Raw genomic sequence first — 26,789 nt, forward strand, 5'->3', positions numbered from 1 at the left:
AGATGCTGGTATTGGACTGGGGTGGGCACAGTAAGAAGTCTCACAATACAAGGTTAAAGTCCAACAGGTTTGGGCAGCACAGTGGTAAGCACTGCTGCATCATAGTGCCAGGGATCCAGGTTCAATTCCAGTCTTGGTCACTGTGTGGAGTTTGCACATTCTCCCCATATCTGTGTGGGTTTCCTCCACATGCTCCAGTTTCATCCCACACTCCAAAGATGTGTGGGTTAGGTTGATTAGGGTCAATTTAGCATAGTCAGTGTCAAGGGTAAATATGTGGGGTTATGGGAATAGGACCTGGGTGGGATTGTGGTCAGTACAGACTCGATGGGCCACATGGCCTCCTTCCATATGGTAGGGATTCTATGGAGGTTTATTTAGTATCACAAGCTTTCGGAGCGCTGCTCCTTCTCACCTGATGATGGAGCAGCACTCCAAAAGCTGGTGATACCAAATAACCCTGTTGGACTTTAACATAGTAAGAAGTTTAACAACACCAGGTTAAAGTCCAACAGGTTTATTTGGTAGCAAAAGCAAGGAAACATCCCTAGAACCAATCTCAAACTTTCACGTGCACCCTAATGCCTTTGCGTCCTAAAGTGTGACATTCACACATTGATGCCCCTATTAAAGCCCAAGAAACTGCTTTACAAACCACTTTCTCAACCTGGGCTGCTGCCTTCAATAACTGCACAAAAACACCCAGATCCCTCTGGTTCTGCACACCCTTTTTTAAAGAGTTGTATATTTATTCCTACATCTCTCCATGTTCTATTAAAAGTCTAATGCAGAGTAATTAATTCCATCTGTCACTTGTCTGTCCATTCCACTAACTTGTCTTTTAAGTTCTACACTAGCCTCAGTTCACAATGCTTTCAATTATCTACAAATTCTGAAGTTGTGCCCTGTCAAGGTTATTTATATTTAGAAAAAGCAATGGTCCCAACCTCTGGGGAATTTCTCCAGCTTGAGAAACATCCATTAACTGTTACTCACTATTTCCTGTCACTCAGTTGTTAGTTTCTGTAATCATAAATTTGAGGGGAAACCTGGAGACCAGCAAATCATAGTAGCAAGGAATGAGTGGCAAGTCAGGGTCACAGCACAAAAGGTGACACCAAGAAATTCAGGAGCATCAGATTGGTGGGTAACAAGTTGATTTGGTTTAATTTTGTATGAATTCAATTGAAGATAGCTGCCACTTACGTTTCAGATTGATATAGATATACATAGCTCTTCCTAGTGCCTTAGTTAACATCTTACTATTTTGCTAAGAGGTAGTCTTTCAGAGGTCAGTTTCTAAAAAGCAGAGAGCCCAGAATAAGGATGCAGAAACCCGAAGTGATTGGGAAGCAGAGTGGAAGGGATAAACAACAAATTCTAGAGTAACCAGGGGGATGAGGGCAGTGCAGAAGGAGACAAAGTAACAGCAGAAGGGAATTTTGTTTTGTCAACATCAGACAAGTCTTCTGTTCATTTCTGGAAAGTGCAATTTAGTCTAAGAGGTGCTTCCTGTGCCACATTAGAACTCCAAAACCCATGGGTGCGCAAACTATTGGCAGCTGTAGAAGCTGGAGCTCCATTTTTCCGAGCCAGAGCAGAAGTCATTGCAATGCATTTGCAAAGTCAAGCTATGTTTTAGGTGGTGGTTATGCCCAAAGATTGTGCGGTGATGGCAAATTGGGACAGCCAGAGAAACAAGGGTGAAGTGAAGGAGTCACGAGTGAATCTTGCTCTCTGGTATTCTGTGTAATCACAGTAAGAAGTCGCACAACTCCAGGTTAAAGTCCAACAGGTTTATTTGGAATCATGAGCTTTCAGAGCACTGCTTCTACATCTGGTGAAGGCCTTCTTATTGTGCCCACCCCACTCCAACGCTGGCATCTCCATCTCAATTGAGTGATGGTTCCTTTGGTGACTAGCCAGAGCCAAGCCCACACCACAATAGATGGGTCAGCTGTAAAAAGGACGTGGTGGGGCCAGGTTAGAAGATTCAAGGAAAATGGGTAGTCACATCTGCAGATGAATAATGGCATGTTACATCACTAGTGACGGGGCAAGAATGTCACAAAGGGTGCAGAACATGTTGAGAGGGGGGTGAAAATGAGGATGAACAACATTGGTAAGAGGCGAGGAACAGGACATCAAATGATAATCTCCAGGGTAATCCCTGCTGCCATACACTGGAGCACAGTAAACGGATAGGTCAGATAACTGAATGGATAGAGATATGGTGCAGGAGTGGGGGGCTTTAGATTCTTAGGCCAATTCTGGAGGGTGGGGGCAGGGGTTGGAGAAAGAATCCTGTATGAGGATGGCTTGCATCTCAATGGGGCACAACAGTGCAGAGGCTTTATGAGAGTTTGGCAGGGTTGGAAACCGCAACATAAATTCAGAAGGAAAATAAGCTGGAAATGAACAGCAAAAAATTGGTGACAAAGGCAACATCAAACTTAAGTGTATACACCATTAAAGATGGTCAGGCTAATGAAACAAGCATACGAGTTGAGTCCAGATACACTTGAAAGCATATCATAGCTTTACTGAAACACTGCTAAGGGCTGGAATTGCAAGTCAACTTTCCTGAAGACGACTTTTGGATAGGAAAAGGGCTCAATATTGATTTAAAGAAAGTACAAGAATGGATAACATGCTAGAAGAACCAAATAAAGCCTTTTGTGATTGAATTGAAGAACAAATACGAGCAAGCATCTACAGTATTCATCTCGGGCACCAAGTAGCCTAGTTCTGTGCTGTACGCAAGTTAGAAATATGAAATGTAACCACCTGCAGCATGTCTAAGGGGAGATTAGTTATTTGTATTACATTAACCCTCAGGATAAAGACCATTTTATCTACAATGTTCAGATGCTTCCAACAAAGTTAAATTGAATCTCAGACAGGACAAGAGGCCACAAGATTCAAACCTATGAATTAAATGATCAAAGCTTAACAGTGTTTTGGAACAATCTGCCAAGCTGACAGTAGAGAATGCAACCAATATTCAAAATACATTTGGTCCTAAGGGTGTTAAAAGTATCAGGAGGATGGGTGGAAAATCTGAGCCTTTAAATGGTTTTAACTTGAGATAACAGCATGGGAATGGTCAAAATACAATACCTTCCAGGTGATGCAAGTTTACTGATAAAATCAAGGGGTTCAGCTAATCTAGAATGGCAGCATTTGGAAAATAAACAATCGGGGCCTGGAACAAAAGGTTCCAGGTTTAAAGATTCGAAAGCTGCAGAACATTATAAGGATAAGGCCGTTTATTTCATCTCGCAGATTAATGAGGAAACTCCACTGCCTGAGAATCAGAACATGGGAGTGTTTTAACACCAAAAACAGATAACTGATTCAGAAGTCACCTTTGATAGGGAATAAGTGAGCATTTAGAAAAGCAAGGTAAGGAAAGGAAATTGGGACTAAAAGAACTTCAGTTAAAAGAACATACGAGATGGACCAAATAGATTTCTGCTATGCTACAACACCCAGAATGTTGCTGGGTTTGGTAGGCAGGTAGTGAAGGCTACCTTGCCACACTGGCATGCTGCAAAAGTTAATAAAATTTGGTCATTTGTGAGCCAGCACCAGAAAACAAAGTGCTGGGAATATCATAAAAATCCAAGGGGGTCAAAGTAAAGTTTATTTATTAGTCACAAGGCTTACATTAACACTGCAATGAAGTTACTGTGAAATTCCCCTAGTCACCACAGTCCGGCACCTGTTCGGATCAATGCACCTAACCAGCACGACTTTCAGACTGTGGGCGGAAACCCACGCAGACAAGGGGAGAATATGCAAACTCCACATAGACAGTGACCCAAGCTGGGAATTGAACCCGGGTCCCTGGCGCTGTGAGGCAGCAGAGTTAACCACTGTGCCAATGCTCACTAATGTGCTTTGGTGGAGGAAACTTTATGTCCTCATGACAAGACCTGGCACATTCTAGAAACTCAATTTTCTCCATGAAATTACTATGGTGAGCTAATTCTTCAGGTTAATGCTCCAGAAAGTATAGAGGAAAAATGGAGGCCAATGGGCTAGCAGATAAATTTGCTAATGGTCCACTTTCGCAGCTCTACAAGATCTCAGATTTGGCAATGTCAGCTAGTGACAATAGAGTCACTATGTGTAGCCTCAATGGTCAACGTTTAGCTGTTCCTGTCCCTTCTCCAGTCAACCATCATTGCTAGTAACTATCTGAACATGGAACATCTAGTGAGTAACAGTTTTGTTTTCAATTGTGGCTGACATACAGGAAGCACATGCAGGATGGATATCATGAAGGAGTAGACAAAATTTAAAAAGTGTCATTTTTAAATGCATTTCAATCACTCACTTGTCCACCACCCAAAGGCACGATACTCGCACGAACAGACTAAAACAATGGACTCCTTCACACCAGAAAGCCCCATGTTCTTGTGTCTCTTAGTTCAGTGAAGATCTGGTACCGCAAACCTGCCTTACTTTAGTAGTCATGATGTGGAGATGCCGGCGTTGGACTGGGGTAAACACAGTAAGAAGTTTAACAACACCAGGTTAAAGTCCAACAGGTTTATTTGGTAGCAAAAGCCACACAAGCTTTCGGAGCTGCAAGCCCCTTCTTCAGGTGAGTGGGAATTCTGTTCTGTTTGTGAACAGAATTCCCACTCACCTGAAGAAGGGGCTTGCAGCTCTGAAAGCTTGTGTGGCTTTTGCTACCAAATAAACCTGTTGGACTTTAACCTGGTGTTGTTAAACTTCTTACTGTGTTTACTTTAGTAGCACATTTTAATGTGCATGTGGTTTGCTCATCTCATTTCCAACAAATAACCGTAGCTGCTTCTCAAATACTCTGAGCAGGTGAGCACCTTTGCTCAAAATAGAGCATCTGCTTACTTGCACAAATGCAGCAACTCAATCCATTCTCAAATCTGTGCCTTTCCCTCATGCGGCAATGTTGCACGTACTATCCATTGTGAGACTTCATTACACTGAAGTTCATTCACTAAATGGAACTGGCACTCACTCCTTTCCAAGTTACATTAAAGAACTACTTCACACTACCAACTGCCCCAAACAAGCAAAAAAAAGTTTCACTCAGTTTACATCATCAACACCTTCAAGTTACTGAGCAACACAGCTTGGCAAGGTCCCAAGTTGGATTGCTGGCCTGAGGTGAGTTTGTACATGGAAGGACGACTGGCCAATGCATCCTGGATATTCGCAGCTGAAGGTACCTCATAGTTCCTGCTCTTAATCACCATAATCCACATACATATATGTGGACATTGAAAGGGGCAGTGGGCTGCAAAAACGTACAGGAATAGCAACCATTTAGGAGAGGCACACTAGACAGTAAAGTGACAGTAAAAAAAGGCTGCAGCAATGACAATAGGGAAGGTAGCAAGGTTAAATATGTCTGCATACAAACATCACAGGACTTATTCAGTTAATGCTAGGGCATTGGGGAGAGTTACAGAGCAAAGAGATCTAGGGGTACAGGTTCATAACTCCTTGAAAGCGGAGTCACACAGGTGGATAGAGTGGTGAAGGCATTCAGCATGCTTGATTTCATTGGTCAGAACATTGACTACAGGAGTTGGGACGTCTTGGAGTTGTACAAGACATTGGCAAGGCCACACTTGGAATACTGTCTACAGTTCTGGTCACCCTATTATAGAAATAATATTAAACTAGAAAGAGTGCAGAAAAGATTTACTACGATGCTACTGGGACTTGATGGTTTGAGTTATATGGAGAGGCTGGTTAGACTGGGACCTTTTTCTCTGGAGCGTAGAAGGTTGAGGGGTGATCTTATAGACGTCTATAAAATAATGAGGGGCATAGATCAGCTAGATAGTCAATATCTGTTCCCAAAGGTAGGGGAGTCTAAAACTAGAGGGCATAGGTTTCAGGTGAGGGGAGATATATAGAAGAGTCCAGAGGGGCAATTTTTTCACGCAGAGGATGGTGAGTGTCTGGAACAAGCTGCCAGAGGTAGTAGTAGAGGCGGGTACAATTTTGTCTTTTAAAAAGCGTTTAGACAGTTACATGGCTAAGATGGGTATAGAGGGATATGGGCCAAATGTGGGCAATTGGGACTAGTTTAGGGGTTTTTAAATAAAGGGAAACGATGACAAGTTGGGCTGAAGGGCCTGTTTCCATGCTGTAAACCTCTGACACCCCAACCTGGGGATCTCTTGGGTCAAGATAGTTTAACATTTCCCACATTGCCTCCGGCCATAGGTGTCGAATTTTGTGTCCAAGTTTTCACTTTGTATTTTGCATGCACCATTTGTCTCTGACCCTGTAAATTCTTTACATCAAGTTGACTGCCAGCTGCAAGAACCAAGCAAACACAAGTTATTTCTTAACAAGCAATTTAAAAAATAAAGGGAATACCGAATTGGACTGCTTACATCTCTGGTGATTTAAGTACAGCTTTCTGACCCAGGGATTGGGTAAGGATTTTGAAAACTATCACAACCCCTTAAACAATACAATACATACCGGCAAATACTTCATGAGACTTCATGCGTACCGAAATAATAGAGAGCTCTGTACTTAATGCTGAAAAGGGGAGGAAGTGTGTGAATGTGTTGCAGTTACCAAAAAGGTGAGACAAAAGCTTGTCTGTACCACTCATTCCCTGGTACTCTTCCAAGCACAAGGAGCAGAAATGAACAAGGCGGCAGCAAAATTGAAGGCAGCTCCGACTTATTTCTTCAAAATCCAGTATCAGCCTTGTTGAATTTCCCTCGACAACTTACTTACAAAGCAGAATGTTCAAACCCCACAAATTGATATCGGCATCACTGCACCATCCCAGGGTTACTGGAGCTCAGTTTCATCAGATAAGTTTTAAACCTCAGTTTCTAAACTACCATCCTAATTTAAACAGGTTTGTTTTTTGCAAGGTTGGCAATTGCAGGCAATTTGAAGTAGGAAAATTACTTATTTTTATTTATTTTTTTTAAATAGAAAAACCCATTAACATTTCAATGACCAGTTTGGTTACAAAAGCCAAGAGGAAAGTGCGGGTTTGTTTTTAAAAGGAAGTCAGTGTAAAATTTCACGAAATCCAAAATTTCCAGCATTAATTCGAAATCTCGGGATGTCAAATTGTGCAGATCATGCCAGCATGTGCGGCAGGAGGGTAGAATTATTTTTGCTAAGATAGAGACATTAGCAGCAGGAAAACACTACAGCACCCCCAACCCAAATACAAAAAAAAACCCCCTAATTTACATGTGCGCAGCATTAGCAGTTCAAAGCCATGGAAAAGATATGCACAGGCTACACAGACACTCTTCGAGATAAAGGGAAGAACATGTTTTAAAAAAAGATTCTGACAGAAATGCATACTGTCAACACCGGGAAAACTCAATGACTCGAGTGGGATATAAAAAATTTCTAGCTTGGTAAACAGAAGCCCCATCTCCCCCTTATTTTAAATAAGTTCTTTTTTATAAAAAAAAGATGATACGCACACTTTATGGAAGTTTTAAAAATAAACACCCGAGGTGATCAAGTCACTCGGCCCACAGTGCTTCTGAGTTTAAAAACCTGCATCCCTGGTACTGAACCAGTAGTGAAAAAAAAAAATCGCTTTCCATTGGAAAAAACTGTAAACATTTACATTGCTCCAAAATGTGATCTACTTGCACAAATGATTGTGCGCTTTAACATGGTAAAATACTGCGTAAAATACATACCTTCTAGCCATCTCTGTTTTTTTTTAAGTGTCCCCTGCAATAAATACCCTGTGTGTTGATAACAGGAAAATAAAAAAAAAGTGTCTAAGAATATTGCATAAAGAGTGTAATAAGTATTCCTGGCCCAGTCTTGCTGTGTATTTTGACCCCCAACCCCTGGAACAACACACCAATGCTCAAGCTATCTACCCAACCCCTCCCCTGTACATACCTTTACCAAAGTGTCTGTCAATAAGACAGTCTTAAAGATGTATTCAGAACAAAGCATTGGTGAAATGCAGGGGAAAAAAGTGTAACCCCCCCCCTCCAATGCCATTAAAGAGCAGCAGTGCAGATGAAACACACTAACCGTGCGCACATCCGTGGATCTGACCAGAAAGCAACATAACAAATGCACAGACCTGCCAGTTAGAACAGACACTAGCTTTAAGAGGGGTGTACGGAAAGAAAAGCGTTATCTTAAAACAGAATATAAAGACACTTTAAAAAAAAAATCCTTCCAAACAGGAACAGAGAAGTGCTCTCCTGTGTCAAAAGGAGATTAAGACCGTGAGATATATACACGCAAACTTCATCCACTATTTAAATTGCACTTTTTTTTTTTACAGAAGGTTTTTCTTACACTCATGGTTTTATATAGCATACTTCATCTAAAGTACATGCTTTTTTAAAAAAATGGAGAATGTAAAGTAAAACCCTATCCTTTTGCGGCTTCTTTGACAAAAAAAAACTTTTCAGAGAAAAATTTTAAACAATATTTTTTTTAAACTGCCAATACGGATGTTGAGAGAAAGATTTGGTTTTGTAGCCAAAATAAATCTTCTAGAAAGAATGATTTTGCACAAAAAAACATCTGCAGCGAGCTGAACTGTGCTTGTTCAGTTTACTGTGGTGAACGCAATGTCCTTTTAAATTGTACTCCATCCACTAAATTAATTCAACACCAACATTTACAAGAATAAAGAATCTTAATACAACACTGTTGCCTTGTTTCACTGTTACTGATTAACCCAGTGTCCATGTGGAGCTCCCGTAGCTTTCAACTACGACGTTTATGGAACAATCTTGCTTTGCCCCTTCTCTCCTCAGTGACTATCCACTGTGTCCAGGAAGGGAGGGGGAAGGGGGAGGCAGCTTGGGGTGTGGGCAAAAAAAAAAGGGGGGAAAGAGGGAGGAAAGACAGGGTAAATGGTTTAGTTTCAGAGCTTATGCCTTTTGCTCTGTTTGGTGACTCCTGAGGAGAGACTGTCAGTGCTTAAATTTCTGTCTCTCGTGCCCGTACCACGGTCGTCGCTGTTCGGCCGGCTCTCGCCTGTGGGCTCCTGTCTCAGTTTTAAAGCAGAAAGATCTCTCTGTAGCTTCTGCTGCAGCTCGCTGAGCCTGGCCATTACTTTATCGATGGTGTTTAAATTAATTAAGTTGAAGTCGTGCATGCTAACTAAATGAAGCAGAAAGTTCCGACAGAGGTTTTTCTCAACTATTCTTGGTCCGCAAGTCTCCACGAAGAGCAAGCAGGATTGGTGCATCTGATTGTCAGCGATGAACCTGCAAAATAAAAAAGAAAGCAATAAAGAGCTTATTAAAATCTACTGCTTACAGAACAGAAAGCTTCAATTCACTCAACTGAATCTAAAGCTGCACTTTCCAGCAGGGGTCATAGCTTACTCCCCTCTCATTTCAGGGACACGCGATTTGACTAACACTAAATGCTGAGCTGGCTGAGATCAGCTGGTACAACACTGATCAGAAATGGAAAATTTGGACATTCAGGCTTTTATATCCAGTACCACAACAGGGAGCAGTCAGGGTGACGTCCAAACGCTAGTTGAAGTAGGTTAGTGCATGTGAAAGCACAACTGGCAAGTGGGGCAATCACAACTGAAGTGCCAGCTCAGCTCAGTCGGTGGCATTCTCATCTCTGTGAGGGGGCTGTGGATTAAAACTCCACTCTGGGCTGACACCAGAGCAGCACATAGTCGGCGGCAGGGGGGGGGGGTGGCTCTTTCGGCATTAAATGAGATCCTGTGTTTGCTGTGAATATTACAAGCCCTGCATCACAACTTCTGGGGTTCAGGACAATATTCCTCTTTCCAGAGTTATCAAGAGCAGATTAGTCAATGAGGAAGAGCAAACTAATCACATTAAATGTGGGCAGCGTGGTGGCACAGTGGTTAACAGTGCTGCCTCACAGCTCCAGAGACCTGGGTTCGATTCCCGGCTTGGGTTGCTGTGTGGGGAGTCTGCACGTTCTCCCCGTGTCTACGTGGGTTTCCTCCGGGTGCTCCGGTTTCCTCCCACAGTCTAAAGATGTGCGGGTTAGGTGGATTGGCCATCTAAATTGCCCCTTAGTGTCCCAGGATGCGTAGGTTAGAGGGATTAGCGGGGTAAATGTGTGGGGCTACAGGGAAAGGGCCTAGGTGGGATTGTTGTCAGTGCAGACCTCAATGGGCCGAATGGCCTCTTTCTGCGCTGTAGGGATTCTACAACATACTGCAAGGTTAACACTTACAGTTGACCTCCTTTTAGATTTTAGATTGCAAGAGCTTTCATAAATATTGCTGAAAAAAGACATTTTGTCAAAGCTTTTTGTCTTGCACCCAGCAGGACAATCACAAGAATGCCAATGTTGGGGAAGCAACACGAGTGCTAATTGGTTGCCAAATGGACTCTGATTGGGAGAGTTGCCATGGAAATGCACCAGTTAACAGTGACTGAAAGTTAACTGCCAAGCATTGTTGGAAAATTTAAACCAAGCAGCTCATTTCTGACTGGTCAAACATTGCCCTGAGGAATGAACCAGTATCTCTTGTTTTATTTAGCTGAAATAGGTGGTGTGTACATGTTGGGCCCTGTGCATTAATATCTGTAACTTCTAGAGAATGCAAATGCACCTGCAAGCCCAATTGACAATCTTTTAAAAATTATACTGACAAAATCATGTCTAATGTTGGACACAGTTTTGAGTTTTGCAAGCTGGGGCTTTTGGTCTGTACATTGCCCAGTGCAAATTATGGAAGGGACATCCTGTTTGATATGATCCGCCAGTCCTTGGGATGTACAGCCTACATACCTGGCATCTCAATGAAATTCATATAAATTAGGCAGAAGTCTTTTTGGCTTGACGGCAGCCTCCCATTCATGACAAATACTACTTGTTTATCTGCATAGCTTCATCTGTTGCTCAATCTTTTGAGATATATTGCCCTTACTGGGTAATTGGAGATAGACTGGGCACATGTGTGCACTGGTAGCTATATATATTGTACACAGGACCCTGTTCTTTGCAGACAGAGAGAACACAGACACACATTGCACCTGTTTCAGCCAAAGTAATAACCAAATGTTGGTTCATTCCTCAGGGCAATGCCTTGACCAGGGTCAAGCTGTCTGGTTTAAATTTTCCAACAATGCTTTGCAGTTTACAGTCAGTCACCATTAATTGGTGCATTCTCCATGGCAACACCTGCACGAAGAGCTTTGATGGGAGCAGCTGCATTTCCATCACTACTCATCTTTTTAAAAATCCTGATACAGAACCCACAACAATTTGATCCTGATGTGTAAATGCTCCTGGAAGATCCTGGCTAAATTTAGATGATAGGGAGCCAAGTCAAAAGATATTTATTTGTTTGAGGCAGTTGGAGACGGCTGGGGCGGAAACCAGTTTGCAGAGGCGGTCTTGCTGGTAAACAGACCTACACTTCAGTGGTGCCATTGGCATAGAGATGATGACTGCCACCGTGAGTAAAGTTGTGGATGACATCTTGGCTCCCCGGTACAGACTATCGGTGCTCGCTTTGATGAGCTGAGAGATATCTGTGGCCGATGGCCAACAACAGCAATATTAACGGTAAAAGCAAATGTGACAATGAGAGTCAGGCACACTGGGAACTTTGGTCAAGTTGTAATTAAACGCAGATGCAGGTTAGAAGACTGCTGCAAGTCTTGACCTGCCATGTGTACTGTGGCCTGACATTTGCTGTGTTGACCAAATAAGGGCAGTTATTTAGGTTATGTTAGACTTCTTGGCAAAGCTTTGCGACATGTCTATATATGGATGAGGTTGTGTGCCCTACGTGCTGTTTGGGATGAATATTATGGAATCATTTACGAGGAGCTCCATTGGCCATGATCAAACACTGATCAGTTTCCGGTGCTATTATGAATGCCAGAGAACTTTCTGGAAGACTGGTAAAGTTTGGGTTGAAAGGGATATGTTTGAGCCTGTCTACAGAGAGAACTCTAGACCAGCCACTGCACGTGTGTCCTGGAGGAACATCTTCAGAGAAGACAAAGAACCACGAGGGAAGATCTACATCAGGAGCTGACATGGCCAGTTTACTCAAACCGGGGTAGTATTCATTTTCAGCTAAGTTGCGATCTGATATCGAGTCAGGAAGTGTTGCAACTGTTGTGAATTTATGAATTTTGGCACCTAAAGTGTTGAATAAAGCAAAGATTTTGTTCAAGTGAATGAGAGTCTACTCCCACCCTTTAGTTTGTTATACTAAAATAAAGTACCTGGGGAGAGGTTTAAGTTTACGGTCAGATAACATTCTAAAGAGAAGGGAATCTGGTCAATCGAAGATGCAGTTTCCTCAGTGGGAGCTCACCGTCAGTACTTGGAAATCCTGCAGCGCAGTACATTGAATATCCTGGTTGATTCAGGGAGGTGGAACCAGGGAAGGAGGAGACCGCCGGTCTCCCAAAGGGAGTTGGAGATGAATTCCTGGCCGAATGGGAAAACTGTCTGCCATGCTTTCACAATCTCGATTTGAGGGCTGGGCATTTTGAGTTTGATGGAGTACATTGTATCTGGTCTTCAAGGCCTGGGGATGTTCAAACATGCCGACCACTGGTCTGACGTCGTCTTTTGCTCCAAGTTCGAGAGACCGGACATGACAGTTTTTCGCCACCTGCTGGGACCTAGGTTGCATCAGGATAACGACATGGCCGAGATGTAAAGGCTTCAGTGAAACTCTGGATGAATCCTGGATGTTGCTCAACGATTCTGTCATGGCTTTGGCCTTTTCAAGCTCCATGGATAGTTATATTATCCTCCAGTTTATTTTTAATCCTGAGCTTTTCCCTTGTGATTATACTCCTGGCTTTTATGATATTGAGTTTTACCCTGATACAGGTGTATGATATTTGAGCAGAGGAATGTGTGGCCTATTATCTGCAAAAATCAGGATTTCCCATTTCTTCTCTGATGATATTCATTCACTGGCTTGCTCCAGTGGCTTTAGTTTAACATGCATTACCATCTGCATTCAATCTTGGTTTTGACGTGTGGTAGCGGGGAAGCAGGGTGGGGAAGGGGACCTGCCACCTTGCTTCTGGCTCTGTGTCAAATTCTAATTTTTAGGTTTCACTGCCTGCAATACGGAGAGATTTCCTTGTTTGGGGGATGGTTTGTGGGTCTCCTTTCTATAGAGCGCATTGGGGTGCTGTAATCCTTGCATTTACATTGGAGTACATTTTATTGGCACCCTTCATTTTATTTATAGATGAGTAGCATCATTGCAGGGTGTCAGGAAGATGGGTTTGGTATAGAGGTGGTCGACATGGCTTTATAAGTCCTCATCGTGGGTGAAGGAAAACCCCCTTTAGAACTTTGGTGCCGCGTTTTTCTTTAGTTATTTTGGGATTAAGGAACCCTTGCTCGTCTTTCATGAAGGTACAAACAGATCATGTATCGTGGAAAAGACTGGGTGCTTTTTATTGTCGGCACCTCTGGTGAGGAAAATATGCACGGTGCACATTTGGGCATGGTCAGCTAATCCTTCGAAATCTAGTCTTTCCTGAGTTGGTCTTCTATATTTACTTGGCTGAGCAGGTTGCAACATTTGATTACTTGGCTCACAGAATATATATGGTGCACATATTCTGTTGTTGGGGTTTTTTTGATGAGGGGAAATGGGTAGAATCTCCTTGATGGCAAGGCCCAAGTGGCACCTCTTGGGTGCTTAGAGGTAGCGGTAGCTTGCTTTGCTCGAACATGCAAGAGTAATGTTAATACCCTTGGCCTGTCAGCCCTTGTTCTACCGCATCATTGATCCTAGTTTAGCTCGATTGAGGAGGTTAGCAGTCCTAACTTATCCGGGTCAGGTGGAGCGCAAATTGGACAGGGGAGTAGGTCACCCTCCCCCGCAATGTCCCCTGCTGGGGGTTCTGGACTATTCTCCTTCCTAAAACTTGGTTGCCCTGGGGATGTAGTATCCTGTTGGCCTCAAAGTGCAAGTCTAAGTGCTTCGGTTGAGCTTTGTTTAAAGAGTCTTTGGTTGGAGATTAGGCTCGATGGAGGAATAGGTTACCCTCCTCCAAGTGGCCTTATAATAGGGATTTCCAGACTGTTGTCCTTCTTGAGGCTTGGGCTCCTCTGGGGCAGCTGTTTCTTTTGAGGTTACGCTATTCTGGGTATCTTTTATGCAAAAGTATACACTACTAGATGTCTGGCATCTATTGGCTAATCCTAGTGTTCCCCTCTCTCCAGGGTTTCCTCTATCTGGATAGGCGAGGTGCTGATACAGGCTCTGATTTGCTATATTTAATTCGAGTGTTTTTCCCTCGTCTTATCAGGAGTAGAACTGTATCTTCACCACCCCCCACCCAAAAGATACCAATGGGTGCCTTGACAGTTTCTTCTCGTCGGTAGGATTCCCTTGGTGGAACATTTTCTGATGATGGTGGGGCCTGAACAGTGCCTCTGATATGGCTGGAGAGGAGTCCGATCTGTGATGTTGTGAATCTTTGCACGGTGCAAGAATCCTTGGCTTATTGGCTCCTTTATACAAGTGTATACATTGCCACACCATGCCTTGTACCAATGGCATTGCTTGGAGGTCACGGGATGATGAGTTACGTCACAATTTGTTGCATTTTATCCCATGAGGAATGCCGTATATTATGCAACTGTCTTTGATGGTGTTATGTGCTCATGGCTTTTTCCAAGTTATCCTGAGATCCCCCATTCTTTCTGGTATCCTTTCATTATCCAACAACGACAGACCATTTGTATGAGTATTTGCTGATCTTTTCCACATATACATGTGCAATAATGATCACTCTGTACAGTACTAGATTTTGGCGATCTGTTGTATCGTGGTAAAATGGAAAACACTCAATAAAAACATTTATGGAAAGCAGAGCAGCAAAAGTAAACATTACTTCCTCAGAGGCAGAAATAGCAGAAATTATCAAGAGAATGAGGAAATGGTACAGGTGTTGAATTGGGTCTCTGTCTTGGCAGTAGAAATTAAATGGATACATGAGGGAAACAAGCATGCAGGGCTTCAAGGATAGAGCAGGAAAATGGACTGACTGGGTTGTTCTGCATAGGGCTAGCACAGGCTCAATGGGCCCAATGGCCTCCTCCGTGACGTAATGCATCTATGACTGATGTGTGCACTGACAGGCCCACACACACACACAGTTAGAGTCTTAGTTAAGGCTCTCTCAGCCAAACATTTATTTCTGATTCAGAACAAATAAACGTTTAAACATCTAATTTAAATATAGTCAGTCTACATTCTGTCAAAAACAAAGGCCAATTTTGCACATAGGACTAACCCACAAACATCTGAGGTGACCAGTTGAGGTCCTTGGCTGTTAGTTGAGGGAGGGACGTTGGTCCAAGATAATCCCCTGTTCTTCACTAAAATATAGCAGGACCTGAAAAAAATTGCTTTTCAATTCCACTCAACCACTGGTAATGCCTGTTTCTCTACCTCTGGTGAAATAACCAAAATCCTCCGCAAATAACTGGTTAATTTGTAAGGCACTACATAAAAGTACATTTCATGCTGTTGATATAGTGATTCCTATTTCAATGCAGTTCTTTTCATCAATCAGGATATGATACTACACTGGGATATAGCAGCTGCAGATATTCTCTACCTTATTACCTTTTATGGGCAGCACGGTAGCACTGTGGTTAGCGCTGCTGCCCCAACGCCACAGGCCAGGGTTCAATTCCAGCCTTGGGTCAGTATGTGTGGATTTTGCATGTTCTCCCTGTCTGCGTGGGTTTCCTCTGGGTCCCTCCCACACTCCAAAGATGTGCTGGTTAGGTTGATTGGCCATGCTAAATTGCCCCTCAAGCGTCAGGTGGACTAACAGGGTAAATACATGGGGTTACAGGGATAGGGCCTGGGTGGGATTGTCGGGGTAGGCTTAATGGGCCAAAAGGCCTCATTCTGCACTGTAAAGACTCTTTGATTCTATGATTTATTCCTTTCTCTCCACACTCCCGAATTAGGAATTGATCCAATTCCTCTTTGAACACAGTAATCACTGCCTCAGCTGAAACAAAGAGTATATTCAAGCTAATGGCTAAATGCAAAACATTTAACCTGTTCATCAAAAAGGCCTGGATTACCACAAAATTGTATTCAGTATTGCTGTTTGTTGAACTTTATACTTTGCAAGTTTAGAACAATAGAATAATTTCATCTCTGGGTTTTTCCAAACATTAAACAATTCAAGATGCATCCAAAAGAGGAAATGCTGGAAAATCTCAGCGGGTTTGGCAGCATCTGTAAGGAGAGAAAAGAAGCTTTTAGCTTTGACAAAGGGTCATCCAGGCTCGAAACGTCAGCTCTTTTCTCTCATTATAGATGCTGCCAGACCTGCTGAGATTTTTCAGCATTCTCTCTTTTGGTTTCAGATTCCAGCATCTGCAGTAATTTGCTTGAATTCAAGTTGCATCCAGATCAGCAGTCAGTGAATTCATGCTGGCTTCAGAAAGTGTCAGCCCAGTACTATCCTACAGCAAACAGCCCAACCAACAGAGTGTAAAAAGATCCAAAAATTACCCGTGCTTCATAACGTGCAGGTTCCACAGTTTCATTACTTCTTTCTCTCCTTCATTAACATCAGTGAACTCATCGATTTGCTACAATAAAAGAAAAATCAAAGACTAAACACCAATTCAATTTTTTTTTTTGTAAAATGTGCCTAATGCCAGCACGACAAATGTCTCCTTAGGAAAAACCTAACAGTATGAATCAAACCAAATTTGGTTATAATTAAGTTAATGTAATTTGGACAAAAAGAGTTTATATTGCCGAGGTTCAATCAACTCCTTGCTGCAGTGCTACAGACCCATCAAGAACCCAGGTTCAATTCCCAGCCTATACCAATTAGCTGAACTTTGAAAGATCAGACAATTCACTCCAGCGACAGAGGGGAGCCAGAGATTCATTTGGAGCTTCTGCAGCTGGAGGTCAGGCAATGAACCCTTCACAGACGCTGAAGGAGGACAGGGCCAGAGTTGTGATTCTACCCTCACCAAATGTTCATCTGACACATGGATCAAGGTATCAGCAATAGACCAGATCTTCAGCGTGGTACCACCTTCAAAAGAAAAAAGGGGAGGGGAGAAAGGAAATTAGCCACAGCAGAGCACAACAGGTGCCATCTTTGGAGAGTTGATGCAGACTGTACGGGCTGAATGGCCTCCTTCTGCATTGTAGGGACTCTGTGGCTCTTCCCTGAAATTCAATGAAAACCAATTCACAATCTCAGTACCACCCACACCCACCAAGCCGCAAATTCTGATGGGAGGAAAACATTGAATACTAACTGTAATAGTTTTCTCTCTCAGCCACTCAGGATCCTTTTCATCCTCACTGTCCACATCCATCTCCTGTGGTCTAAGGGGGAGACAGGTGTCACTGTGGAAATAAAGGCGATTGTGGCCACTGATGTAGGTCCGCTGTTGCTCCACTTCCCCATCTTCAGACTCCAAGAACTCAGAGAGACTGGGTTTAGTGCGTTTCGGCCTTAAAAAAATTAGGAAACAAGTTGAATGGGCTGGTCTTCATGGATACCTTCGAATCTACATATACGTTAAATGTTTTATACCGACAGGAAACATGTTTCATCTAACCCCCACCCCCAAAAACGTTTGTGTAAAGATATTAACATACTTGCTTGTTATTGCTATTTCAATTATATACATGTACCAACATGTATATGCCTCCTTTGCTTGAAGTTACCATCTCAAGATTTTCAGAGATCAGGAGGCCCAAATATAGCCCGGGTTTTGAAGGGGCTGATCATTCCATCCCCTGCTCGAGAGATTTATTCACTGCCTGTTGACACTGATATTTTCTGCTGTTACACCACGGTGCCGCCAAACAAGCCAATGGGAGTCTCAGAAGTGGTCTGATGACACTACACTAGTGCACCCAAATGCCAATGAAGGTTCACATCTATTCCCCAAAGTTCCCTGCTCAACTGGGCCGAAACAAGACAATAGAGGCAGCATGTTTCACTTGCCCACCCAACACCTGGTTATTTAATCCGCAGGTTCATCCGGAACACTCCAAAGAGACCATGACACTTAGAATGTGTGGTTATAGCAGCCATCTCATAATCCCACTTAATAGATTTCACTCCTTGTCGTTTGATTACCCTATAATTTAAAGCTCTGGGATGATCACACTGGAGTTCCCCAGAAGTTTACTAGGAAAATATTTGCCTTCCCCCACTCACTTAGTTTACACCACTGTGACTCAAGGGTCACAAACAGCCCATGAGACCCGAAGAACAGGCAGCAGTATTTTAGTGGGATAATATATTCCAACACATTGTTTTATCCTATTTTGAGTTTCCTTAGCACTATTGCTGGATAAATCTGACAGGAAAACACCCAGTCATTAGTGTCCACAGCTAAAGAGATAGCATATTAATGGGGCCAGTGTGTGCCACCCTCATGGCTCTGCAACATAGAACAATACAGCACAGGAACAGGCCCTTCGGCCCTCCAACATGTAATCAAGTCACTTGTACAATGCCAATGGCCACATGCAACGCAGTTCTCCAATCAGCTGGTCAGAACATCAAATAGTAAGCATGATTATAATAGTAAGAATTACTGCTGCACCTCTGCAGCAAGTTGCATGTGTCCCTCTGAAGCAAGGGGGACATTTGTACAGTATTACCTGCAGACTAAGATGTGAGTTACTGGCGTCCTTTTCACGGGGCCATTGCGGCTAAAGGCAAACCCGGGCTGGGAATGAATATCCTGAGGATTTCCTGCATACGAGCCGTCATAACACTCATTGATAGAAACGTCTATCCTAGCACCTTTAGGATGCGGCTGCAGAGAAATACAAAAATAAACAGATGAGCTAATCATGGAGAATTCTAGACTATTACAAGTCCTACAGACTCAAAATGTTAATCTGTTTTTCCTCTCCACAGATGCTGCCAGATCTGCTGAGTTTAACCAGCATTGTGTTTGTATTCCACATTTCCAGCATCTGCAGTATTTTGCTTTTATTTCCATTCAGCAGCCACTGTAAAAACCATTTTGTATCTCAAACATACATAACTCGTATGGCAATATAGATGCACTTATGCCAACTTGCAAATATTATCCATCAACCACTCTACAGGGCAATTTAACCCAGTTTCAAAGTTGTCCAATTTATCAAGTACAAATATATACATTGATTCCCATACCCAGTAAAGCTACAGCCATTTCAACGCTCATCTTTCAGATTTCCCACACAACGGGGAATTTGGATTAAACCATTGGTGTCTTAAACCAAAAAAAAAGCATTAGATATCAAGAGCTTATCAGATGCCTAAACTGCAAAGCAGCATCATTTTCAATCCTATTCAAGGCAAGAATCCACAGCAATCAGTAAGACATTTCAAAGTAGGGACTCAGGGTTGGTGTGTTGCCTACCAGGGGCTGGGGTCCAGGATGTGTCTGACAGGGTATTCAGGACTCTTAGGGGGGAGGGAGATAAACCACAAGTTATTGTACATGTGGGGACACACGACATAGGGAGGATAGGGGAAGGGGATATTAGGCAGGGATTTATGGAGTTGGGGTGGAAACTAAAGGCCAAGACTGACAGAGTGGTTATCTCTGGACTCTTGCCTGTACCACGGGATAGTTTAGAGAGGAATAGGGAGAGGGAAGGTTTGAATTCATGGCTGAGGGGATGGTGCAGGAGGTAGGGGTTCAGGTACTTAAGCAATTGGGGCTCGTACTGGGGAAGGTGTGACCTCTATGAGAAGGATGGTCTACACCTTAATCAGAAGGGGACCAATATCCTGGGGGGTAAATTTGCTAAGGCCATGCAGGGAGGTTTAAACTGATTCGGGGGGGGGGGCGGGGGGGAGGGATCCTGAGTAGTGGGGCTGAAAGTGAGGGATGCATGGATGGGGACTGCAATGCACGGCATTGCAGTGGTGGGGTGGAGCAGGGTTTGAAATGTGTATACTTCAATGCCAGGAGTATTCGCAATAAAGTGGGTGAACTTGCAGCGTGGATCAGTACCTGGGACTTCGATGTTGTGGCTATTTCAGAGACATGGATAGAGCAGGGGCAGGAATGGATGCTGCAGGTCCCGGGGTTCAAATGTTTTAGTCGAAGTAGGGAAGGAGGTAGAAGAGGGGGAGGGGTAGCATTATTGGTCAGAGATTGTATCACAGTGTCAGAGAGGAGGTTTGATGAGGACTTATCTGTTGAGGTAGTATGGGCGGAGATTAGAAATAGGAGAGGAGAGGTCACCCTGTTGGGAGTCTTTTATAGACCTCCTAAAAGTTCTAGAGAGGTTGAGGAAAGGATTGCGGAGTCAATCCTGCTTAGGAGTGAAAGTAATAGGGCAATTGTTATGGGGGATTTTAACTTGACTAATATTGACTGGAATTGTTATAGCTCTAGCTCGTTAGAGGGGTCAGTTTTTGTTCAAAGCGTGCAGGAAGGTTTTTTGACTCAGTATGTAGACAGGCCAACTAGAGGTGAGGCTATATTGGATCTGGTGCTGGGAAATGAGCCAGACCAGGTGCTAGACTTGGAAGTTGGTGTGCATTTTGGTGATAGTGACCACAATTCGGTTACGTTCACCTTAGTGATGGAAAGGGATAGGCATGAACCTCGGGCCAGTGGTTTTAACTGGGGGAAGGGTAATTATGAGGCTATTAGGAGAGAATTAGGAAACATAGGTTGGACTAGGAGATTACAGGGACTGGGAACGTCCGACATGTGGAGTTTTTTCAAGGAGCAGCTACTGCGAGTCTGTGATAGGTATGTCCCTGTCAGGCAAGGAGGAATTGGTAGGGCTAGGGAACCGTGGTGCACCAAAAAAGTTTCTTTGTTGGTTAAAAAGAAAAAGGAGGCTTATGTTCGGATGAGACGTGAGCACTCGGGTAGTGCACTAGAAAGCTTTAGATTGGCTAAGAGGGAGTTGAAGAGCGAGCTTAGAAGGGCTAAAAGGGGACATGAGAAGACTTTGGCGGATAGGGTTAAAGAGAATCCTAAGGCGTTCTATAGGTATGTCAAGAACAGAAGGTTGGTTAGGGCAAGTTTAGGGCCAGTTATAGATGGCAGAGGGAAGTTATGTGTGGAACCGGAGGAGATTGGTGAAGCATTGAACCAATATTTCTCTTCGGTGTTCACGCAAGGGGACATGAATATAGCTGAGGAGGACACTGGGTTGCAGGGGAGTAGAATAGACAGTAATACAGTTGATAAGGAGGATGTGCAGGATATTCTGGAGGGTCTGAAAATAGATAAATCCCCTGGTCCGGATGGGATTTATCCAAGGATTCTCTGGGAGGCAAGAGAAGTGATTGCAGAGCCTCTGGCTCTGATCTTCAGGTCGTCGTTGGCCTCTGGTATAGTACCAGAAGATTGGAGGTTAGCGAATGTTGTCCCATTGTTTAAGAAGGGGAACAGAGACTTCCCCGGGAATTATAGACCGGTGAGTCTCACTTCTGTTGTCGGCAAGATGTTGGAAAAAATTATAAGGGATAGGATTTATAGTTATTTGGAGAGTAATGAATTGATAGGTGATAGTCAGCATGGTTTTGTGGCAGGTAGGTCGTGCCTTACTAACCTTATTGAGTTTTTTGAGAAAGTGACCAAGGAGGTGGATGGGGGCAAGGCAGTGGACGTGGTATATATGGATTTTAGTAAGGCGTTTGATAAGGTTCACCATGGTAGGCTTCTGCAGAAAATGCAGATGTATGGGATTGGGGGTGATCTAGGAAATTGGATCAGGAATTGGCTAGCGGATAGGAAACAGAGGGTGGTGGTTGATAGTAAATATTCATCATGGAGTGCGGTTACAAGTGGTGTACCTCAGGGATCTGTTTTGGGGCCACTGCTGTTTGTAATATTTATTAATGATCTGGATGAGGGTATAGTTGGGTGGATTAGCAAATTTGCTGATGACACCAAAGTCGGTGGTGTGGTAGACAGTGAGGAAGGGTGTCGTAGTTTGCAGGAAGACTTAGACAGGTTGCAAAGTTGGGCCGAGAGGTGGCGGATGGAGTTTAATGCGGAGAAGTGTGAGGTAATTCACTTTGGTAGGAATAACAGATGTGTTGAGTATAGGGCTAACGGGAGGACTTTGAATAGTGTGGAGGAGCAGAGGGATCTAGGTGTATGTGTGCATAGATCCCTGAAAGTTGGGAATCAAGTAGATAAGGTTGTTAAGAAGGCATATGGTGTCTTGGCGTTTATTGGTAGGGGGATTGAATTTAGGAGTCGTAGCGTTATGTTGCAACTGTACACAACTCTGGTGCGGCCGCACTTGGAGTACTGTGTGCAGTTCTGGTCCCCACATTACAGGAAGGATGTGGAGGCTTTGGAGAGGGTGCAGAGGAGGTTTACCAGGATGTTGCCTGGTATGGAGGGGAGATCCTATGAGGAGAGGCTGAGGGATTTGGGATTGTTTTCGCTGGAAAGGCGGCGGCTAAGAGGGGATCTTATTGAAACATATAAGATGATTAGAGGTTTAGATAGGGTGGATAGTGATAGCCTTTTTCCTCTGATGGAGAAATCCAGCACGAGGGGGCATGGCTTTAAATTGAGGGGGGGTAGTTATAGAACCGATGTCAGGGGTAGGTTCTTTACCCAGAGGGTGGTGAGGGATTGGAATGCCCTGCCAGCATCAGTAGTAAATGCGCCTAGTTTGGGGGCGTTTAAGAGATCCGTAGATAGGTTCATGGACGAAAAGAAATTGGTTTAGGTTGGAGGGTCACAGTTTTTTTTTTTTAAACTGGTCGGTGCAACATCGTGGGCCGAAGGGCCTGTTCTGCGCTGTAATGTTCTATGTTCTATGTTCTAAGTATCTAAACCTGGATTAGATTGGGGTGGTACGGTTAGCACCGTTGCCTCACAGCTCCGGAGACCCGGGTTTGATTCCCGGCTCGGGTCACTGTCTGTGCGGAGTCTGCACGCTCTCCCCGTGTCTGCGTGGGTTTCCTCCCACAACCTGAAAGACATACTGGTTAGGTACACTGACCCGAACAGCGCCGCAGTGTGGCGACAAGGGGAATTTTACAGTAACTTCATTGCAATGTTAATGTAAACCTTACTTGTGATTAATAAACAAAACTTGAATAAATAAAATAAATAAAGAGAAAATCTGGGGCTTCCTGAATTTTCCTTTAATGATTCATGTGGACATTAATGGCATCACCCCTGTTGCCCATTCTGATCTGCTCATGGTGGTGATGAGACACCATTTTGAAGCAGTGCTGTCCACGCATTGCAAGTACACCCACAGTGCTGCTCGGGAAGAGATGCCAGGATTCTGATTCAGTGACAGTGAAGGAACAGCAACGTGTCCATTTGGATAAAGACTACTGAAGTTCCATGTTGAATTTCAGGTTTATGCAGTGTCATTTGATCACAGCCAAGTCAACGTATTACAAATGCCAATGTTCCTTCGAACGATTCCTGCATTAAAGTGCCTGCCAGTCAACCATCTCTCTGCACTTAATCATGGTTGATTATATCTTGGAACAGGGGACCAGATGAGGAAAACAACTTGTGTTTATATAGCACCGTTAGCGTAATTAAACATCCTAAGGTGCTTCACAGGAGCATTATAAAACAAATTATGACACCAAACCACAAAGGAAATTTTACCTAGTGTCTTCAAGGAGGAAAGGTAGAGCGATATAGGGACGGTATTTCACATTTGGGGCATAGGCAACTGAAGGCACCGTCATCAATGCTGGAGCAATTATAATTGGGAATGCACCTTAGGGCAGAATTACTGAAGCACTCTTGCCTCAGATGGTTGCATGCTGTAGGAGATTACAGAGATCAAGAGCAGCAGACCATAGATGGATTTGAAAAAACAAGAATTTCAAACTCAATGAGACCAGGAGACAATGTAGGTCAATGAGCACAGATAAGGGAATGAGATCTGTTGCTAAAAGATAGGGGCTGCATGCAAAGAATTGGATAGTAGAGGTTAGAACATGGGGAAGAATGTGGGAAACCAGTGAGCAATGTGCTGGGATAGTCGAATCGAGGTAACAAAAGCACAAATGAGTGTTTCAGCAGCAGATGAGTTGAAGACAAGGGCAAAAGTTCTGGAGGTGGAAATGTGGTCTTAGTGAGAGTACAATTGAGGTTGGTGGCTCATCTTGGGATCAAATCCAAAGTTGTGAACTGACTTGTTGATATCTAAAGAAAGGAATAAATCTTGCCAAGAAAAACAACCGACAATACCATGACTACTCTCAGGTAGTTGCAAGTTCTGTTTAAGAGGTTTCAATAAAGAGCACACACCACATAATTGAAGATAAATCTGCTATGGCAAAGCTTGAGGTGTTTAAGCAGACTGTATAGTTTCCGACAGTTCAGCGTGCACCAAGGACAGTGCAAATCATCTCTGGCTTCAGTTTGCTGGCGTGTATTGTTGTTATAAAGAAACTGCAAAAATAAATGCAAATAGTTTAATTACGACTGACGAGATTCAACTAAATCAAAAACTCTTAAGAGTCTTATAGTAAACAAAATGGAAATTTGCTTCACCTACCAGGTAGTTACATAATTAATGACAAACACTGACTCCCATTTTTTCTTTCCTATAAAATACATGGCCCATTACAGTAGATAGAAATTTCAAATAGTTGGATTTAGAATCCCTACAGTGCAGGAGGCCGCCATTCGGCCATTGAGTCTGCACCGACAACAATCCCACCCAGGCTCTATCCCCGTAACTCCACATATTTACCCCGCTAATCCCTCTAACCTACGCATCCCAGGACACTAAGGGGCAATTTAGTATGGCCAATCAACCCAACCCGCACATCTTTGGACTGTGGGAGGAAACCGGAGCACCCGGAGGAAACCCACGCAGACAAGGGGAGAACTTGAAAACTCCACACAGACAGTTATCCAAGCCGGGAATCAAACCCAGGTCCCTGGAGCTGTGATGCAGCAGTGCTAACCACTGTGCCACCATGCCGTCCCAATTTGGATAAGTCTAACTAACTAGGCAGAAATCAAAATTAATCAAATATGAACTGAACCAGTCAAATTGTAAGTAGTGGGGTCTGTCAAATGACAGACTGCTTTATATACCACTGAAACATTGCCATTGGCCTATTGGTGAGCACTTTTACATACATCTAAGGGGGGGAAATCCTTTGAGATGAAGCAGCAAACAACCTTCATGCATGACAAACATTACTGTACCTGATAAAATATCCTTAATTTCTGTCGTGGCTCCACTGAAACTTGCTCCTTTTTAGTCTGAAGTTCAGTTGTCAGAGAATCTTTTACAGCTGTGCATTAAAAAAAATTGGAGCGTTAATGTGTAATTTCTCATTCACACACTGCTGATATTGGCCAAGCTTGTTTCAAGTGGGTTTATTTAAAAGTACTATTCCCAGTTGCTCTTCAATGATGATGTTATGTAGCCAATTCTTCGTGTCATGTTTCAGACTAGACATAAAGCATACACCTGCCCTCTCAGGTTTGTGAGACAGATCCTGTGGCTCTATTCGAAGAGCAGGGGTGCTCGCCCCAGTATCATGGCCAATATTTGTCCTTCAACATCCTGGAACTCCAAACATCATTGTGGGTGTACCCACCGTACAGGACTGCAGTGGTTCAAGGCAGTAGCTCACCATCACCTTCTCAAGAGCAACTAGGGATGGGCAATAAATGCCAGCCCAGCCAGACACCCATCTCCCATGATTGAAACGATCCCACGATCGGATCTACATTTCACTGCTGTTTCTCCGACATTGGCTTTCAGATGGGTTTTCTTTTTAGTCACAAGGTTAGGTTGGAAAGGCTGGGGTATTCTCTTTAGAGGATAGGGGAATGAGGAGAGACTTGACAGAGGTGAAATATATTTAGGAACTAGATGTGAATGTGGGGGGTGTAATCAGTAAGCTCGCAGATGACACGAAAATTGGTGTGGTAAGTACTGAGGAGGAGAACCCTGAAGGATGATATAAATGGGCTGATCGGAAGGTCAGAAAAGCAGCAAATGGAAATTAACCCTCAAAGGTGTGAGGTGATGCATTTTTGGAGGACTAACATGGCAAGTGAATACACAATGAACGGCAGGATGCTGGGAAGTACAGAGGACCAGAGAGACCTTGGGGTACATGCCCATAGATCCTGAAGGCAGCAGGACAGGTAAATAAGTTGTTTGAGAAGGCATATTGGATACTTGCTTTTATTAGCTGAGGCATAGAATAAAAGAACAGAGAGGTTATGATGGAGCTGTATAAAACGCTCATTAGGCAACTGCTGAGTACTGTGCGCAGTTCTGGTCGCTACACTGTAGGAAGGATATGATGCACGAGAGAGGGTGCAGAGGAGATTCATCAGGATGTTACCTGGGCTAGAGTGTTTCAGCTATGAAGAGAGGCTGAATAGACGGGGGTTGTTTTCCTTTGAGCAGGGAAGGTGGAGGGAAACCTGATTAAGATGTAGAAAATAATGAGGGATATAGATAGGGCAGAAAGGAAGAAACTCTGCCCTTAGTAAAGGGGTCAATAACCAGTGGGCATAGATTTAGAGGGGATTTGACGAAAAACTTTTGCACCCGGAGGGTGGTGAGATTCTAGAACTGACTGCCTGAAAGGGTGGTAGAAGCAGAACCCCTCAACATTTAAGGACTATTTAGATGAGCACTCAAAATGCCATAGCAAACAAGGTAACGGATCAAGTGCTGGAAAATGGGATTAGAATAGGTAGGTGCTCGATCACTGGCACAGACACAATGGGCCGAAGAGCCTCTGTAGCTGAGCTGTAAAACTTTGACTAAATGTAATTTGCGCAAAAAATAACATACATTGGGG

General features: G+C 43.5%; 1 protein-coding gene across 2 annotated transcripts in view; it reads right to left on the reverse strand.

Annotated features, from left to right (window-relative positions):
• Window positions 1–8,266: 8,266 nt before the first annotated feature.
• The window catches only part of suz12b (SUZ12 polycomb repressive complex 2 subunit b), a 68,407-nt gene continuing 49,884 nt past the window's right edge, over window positions 8,267–26,789 (reverse strand). The window contains exons 11-17 of one of the 2 annotated variants that reach the window (XM_078225819.1): window positions 25,168–25,256; window positions 24,256–24,399; window positions 18,650–18,807; window positions 17,287–17,485; window positions 16,517–16,596; window positions 15,273–15,374; window positions 8,267–9,245 (exon numbers count right to left, since the gene is read on the reverse strand). In XM_078225819.1, coding sequence (XP_078081945.1) covers window positions 8,900–9,245; window positions 15,273–15,374; window positions 16,517–16,596; window positions 17,287–17,485; window positions 18,650–18,807; window positions 24,256–24,399; window positions 25,168–25,256 — 1,118 coding nt within the window. In that variant the 3' untranslated portion in view covers window positions 8,267–8,899. The remainder of the gene's footprint in view (window positions 9,246–15,272; window positions 15,375–16,516; window positions 16,597–17,286; window positions 17,486–18,649; window positions 18,808–24,255; window positions 24,400–25,167; window positions 25,257–26,789) is intronic. The other variant, XM_078225820.1, reaches the window with a different exon arrangement.

Source organism: Mustelus asterias, chromosome 12 (assembly GCF_964213995.1).
Source record: "Mustelus asterias chromosome 12, sMusAst1.hap1.1, whole genome shotgun sequence".
Classification (NCBI taxonomy): domain Eukaryota; kingdom Metazoa; phylum Chordata; class Chondrichthyes; order Carcharhiniformes; family Triakidae; genus Mustelus; species Mustelus asterias.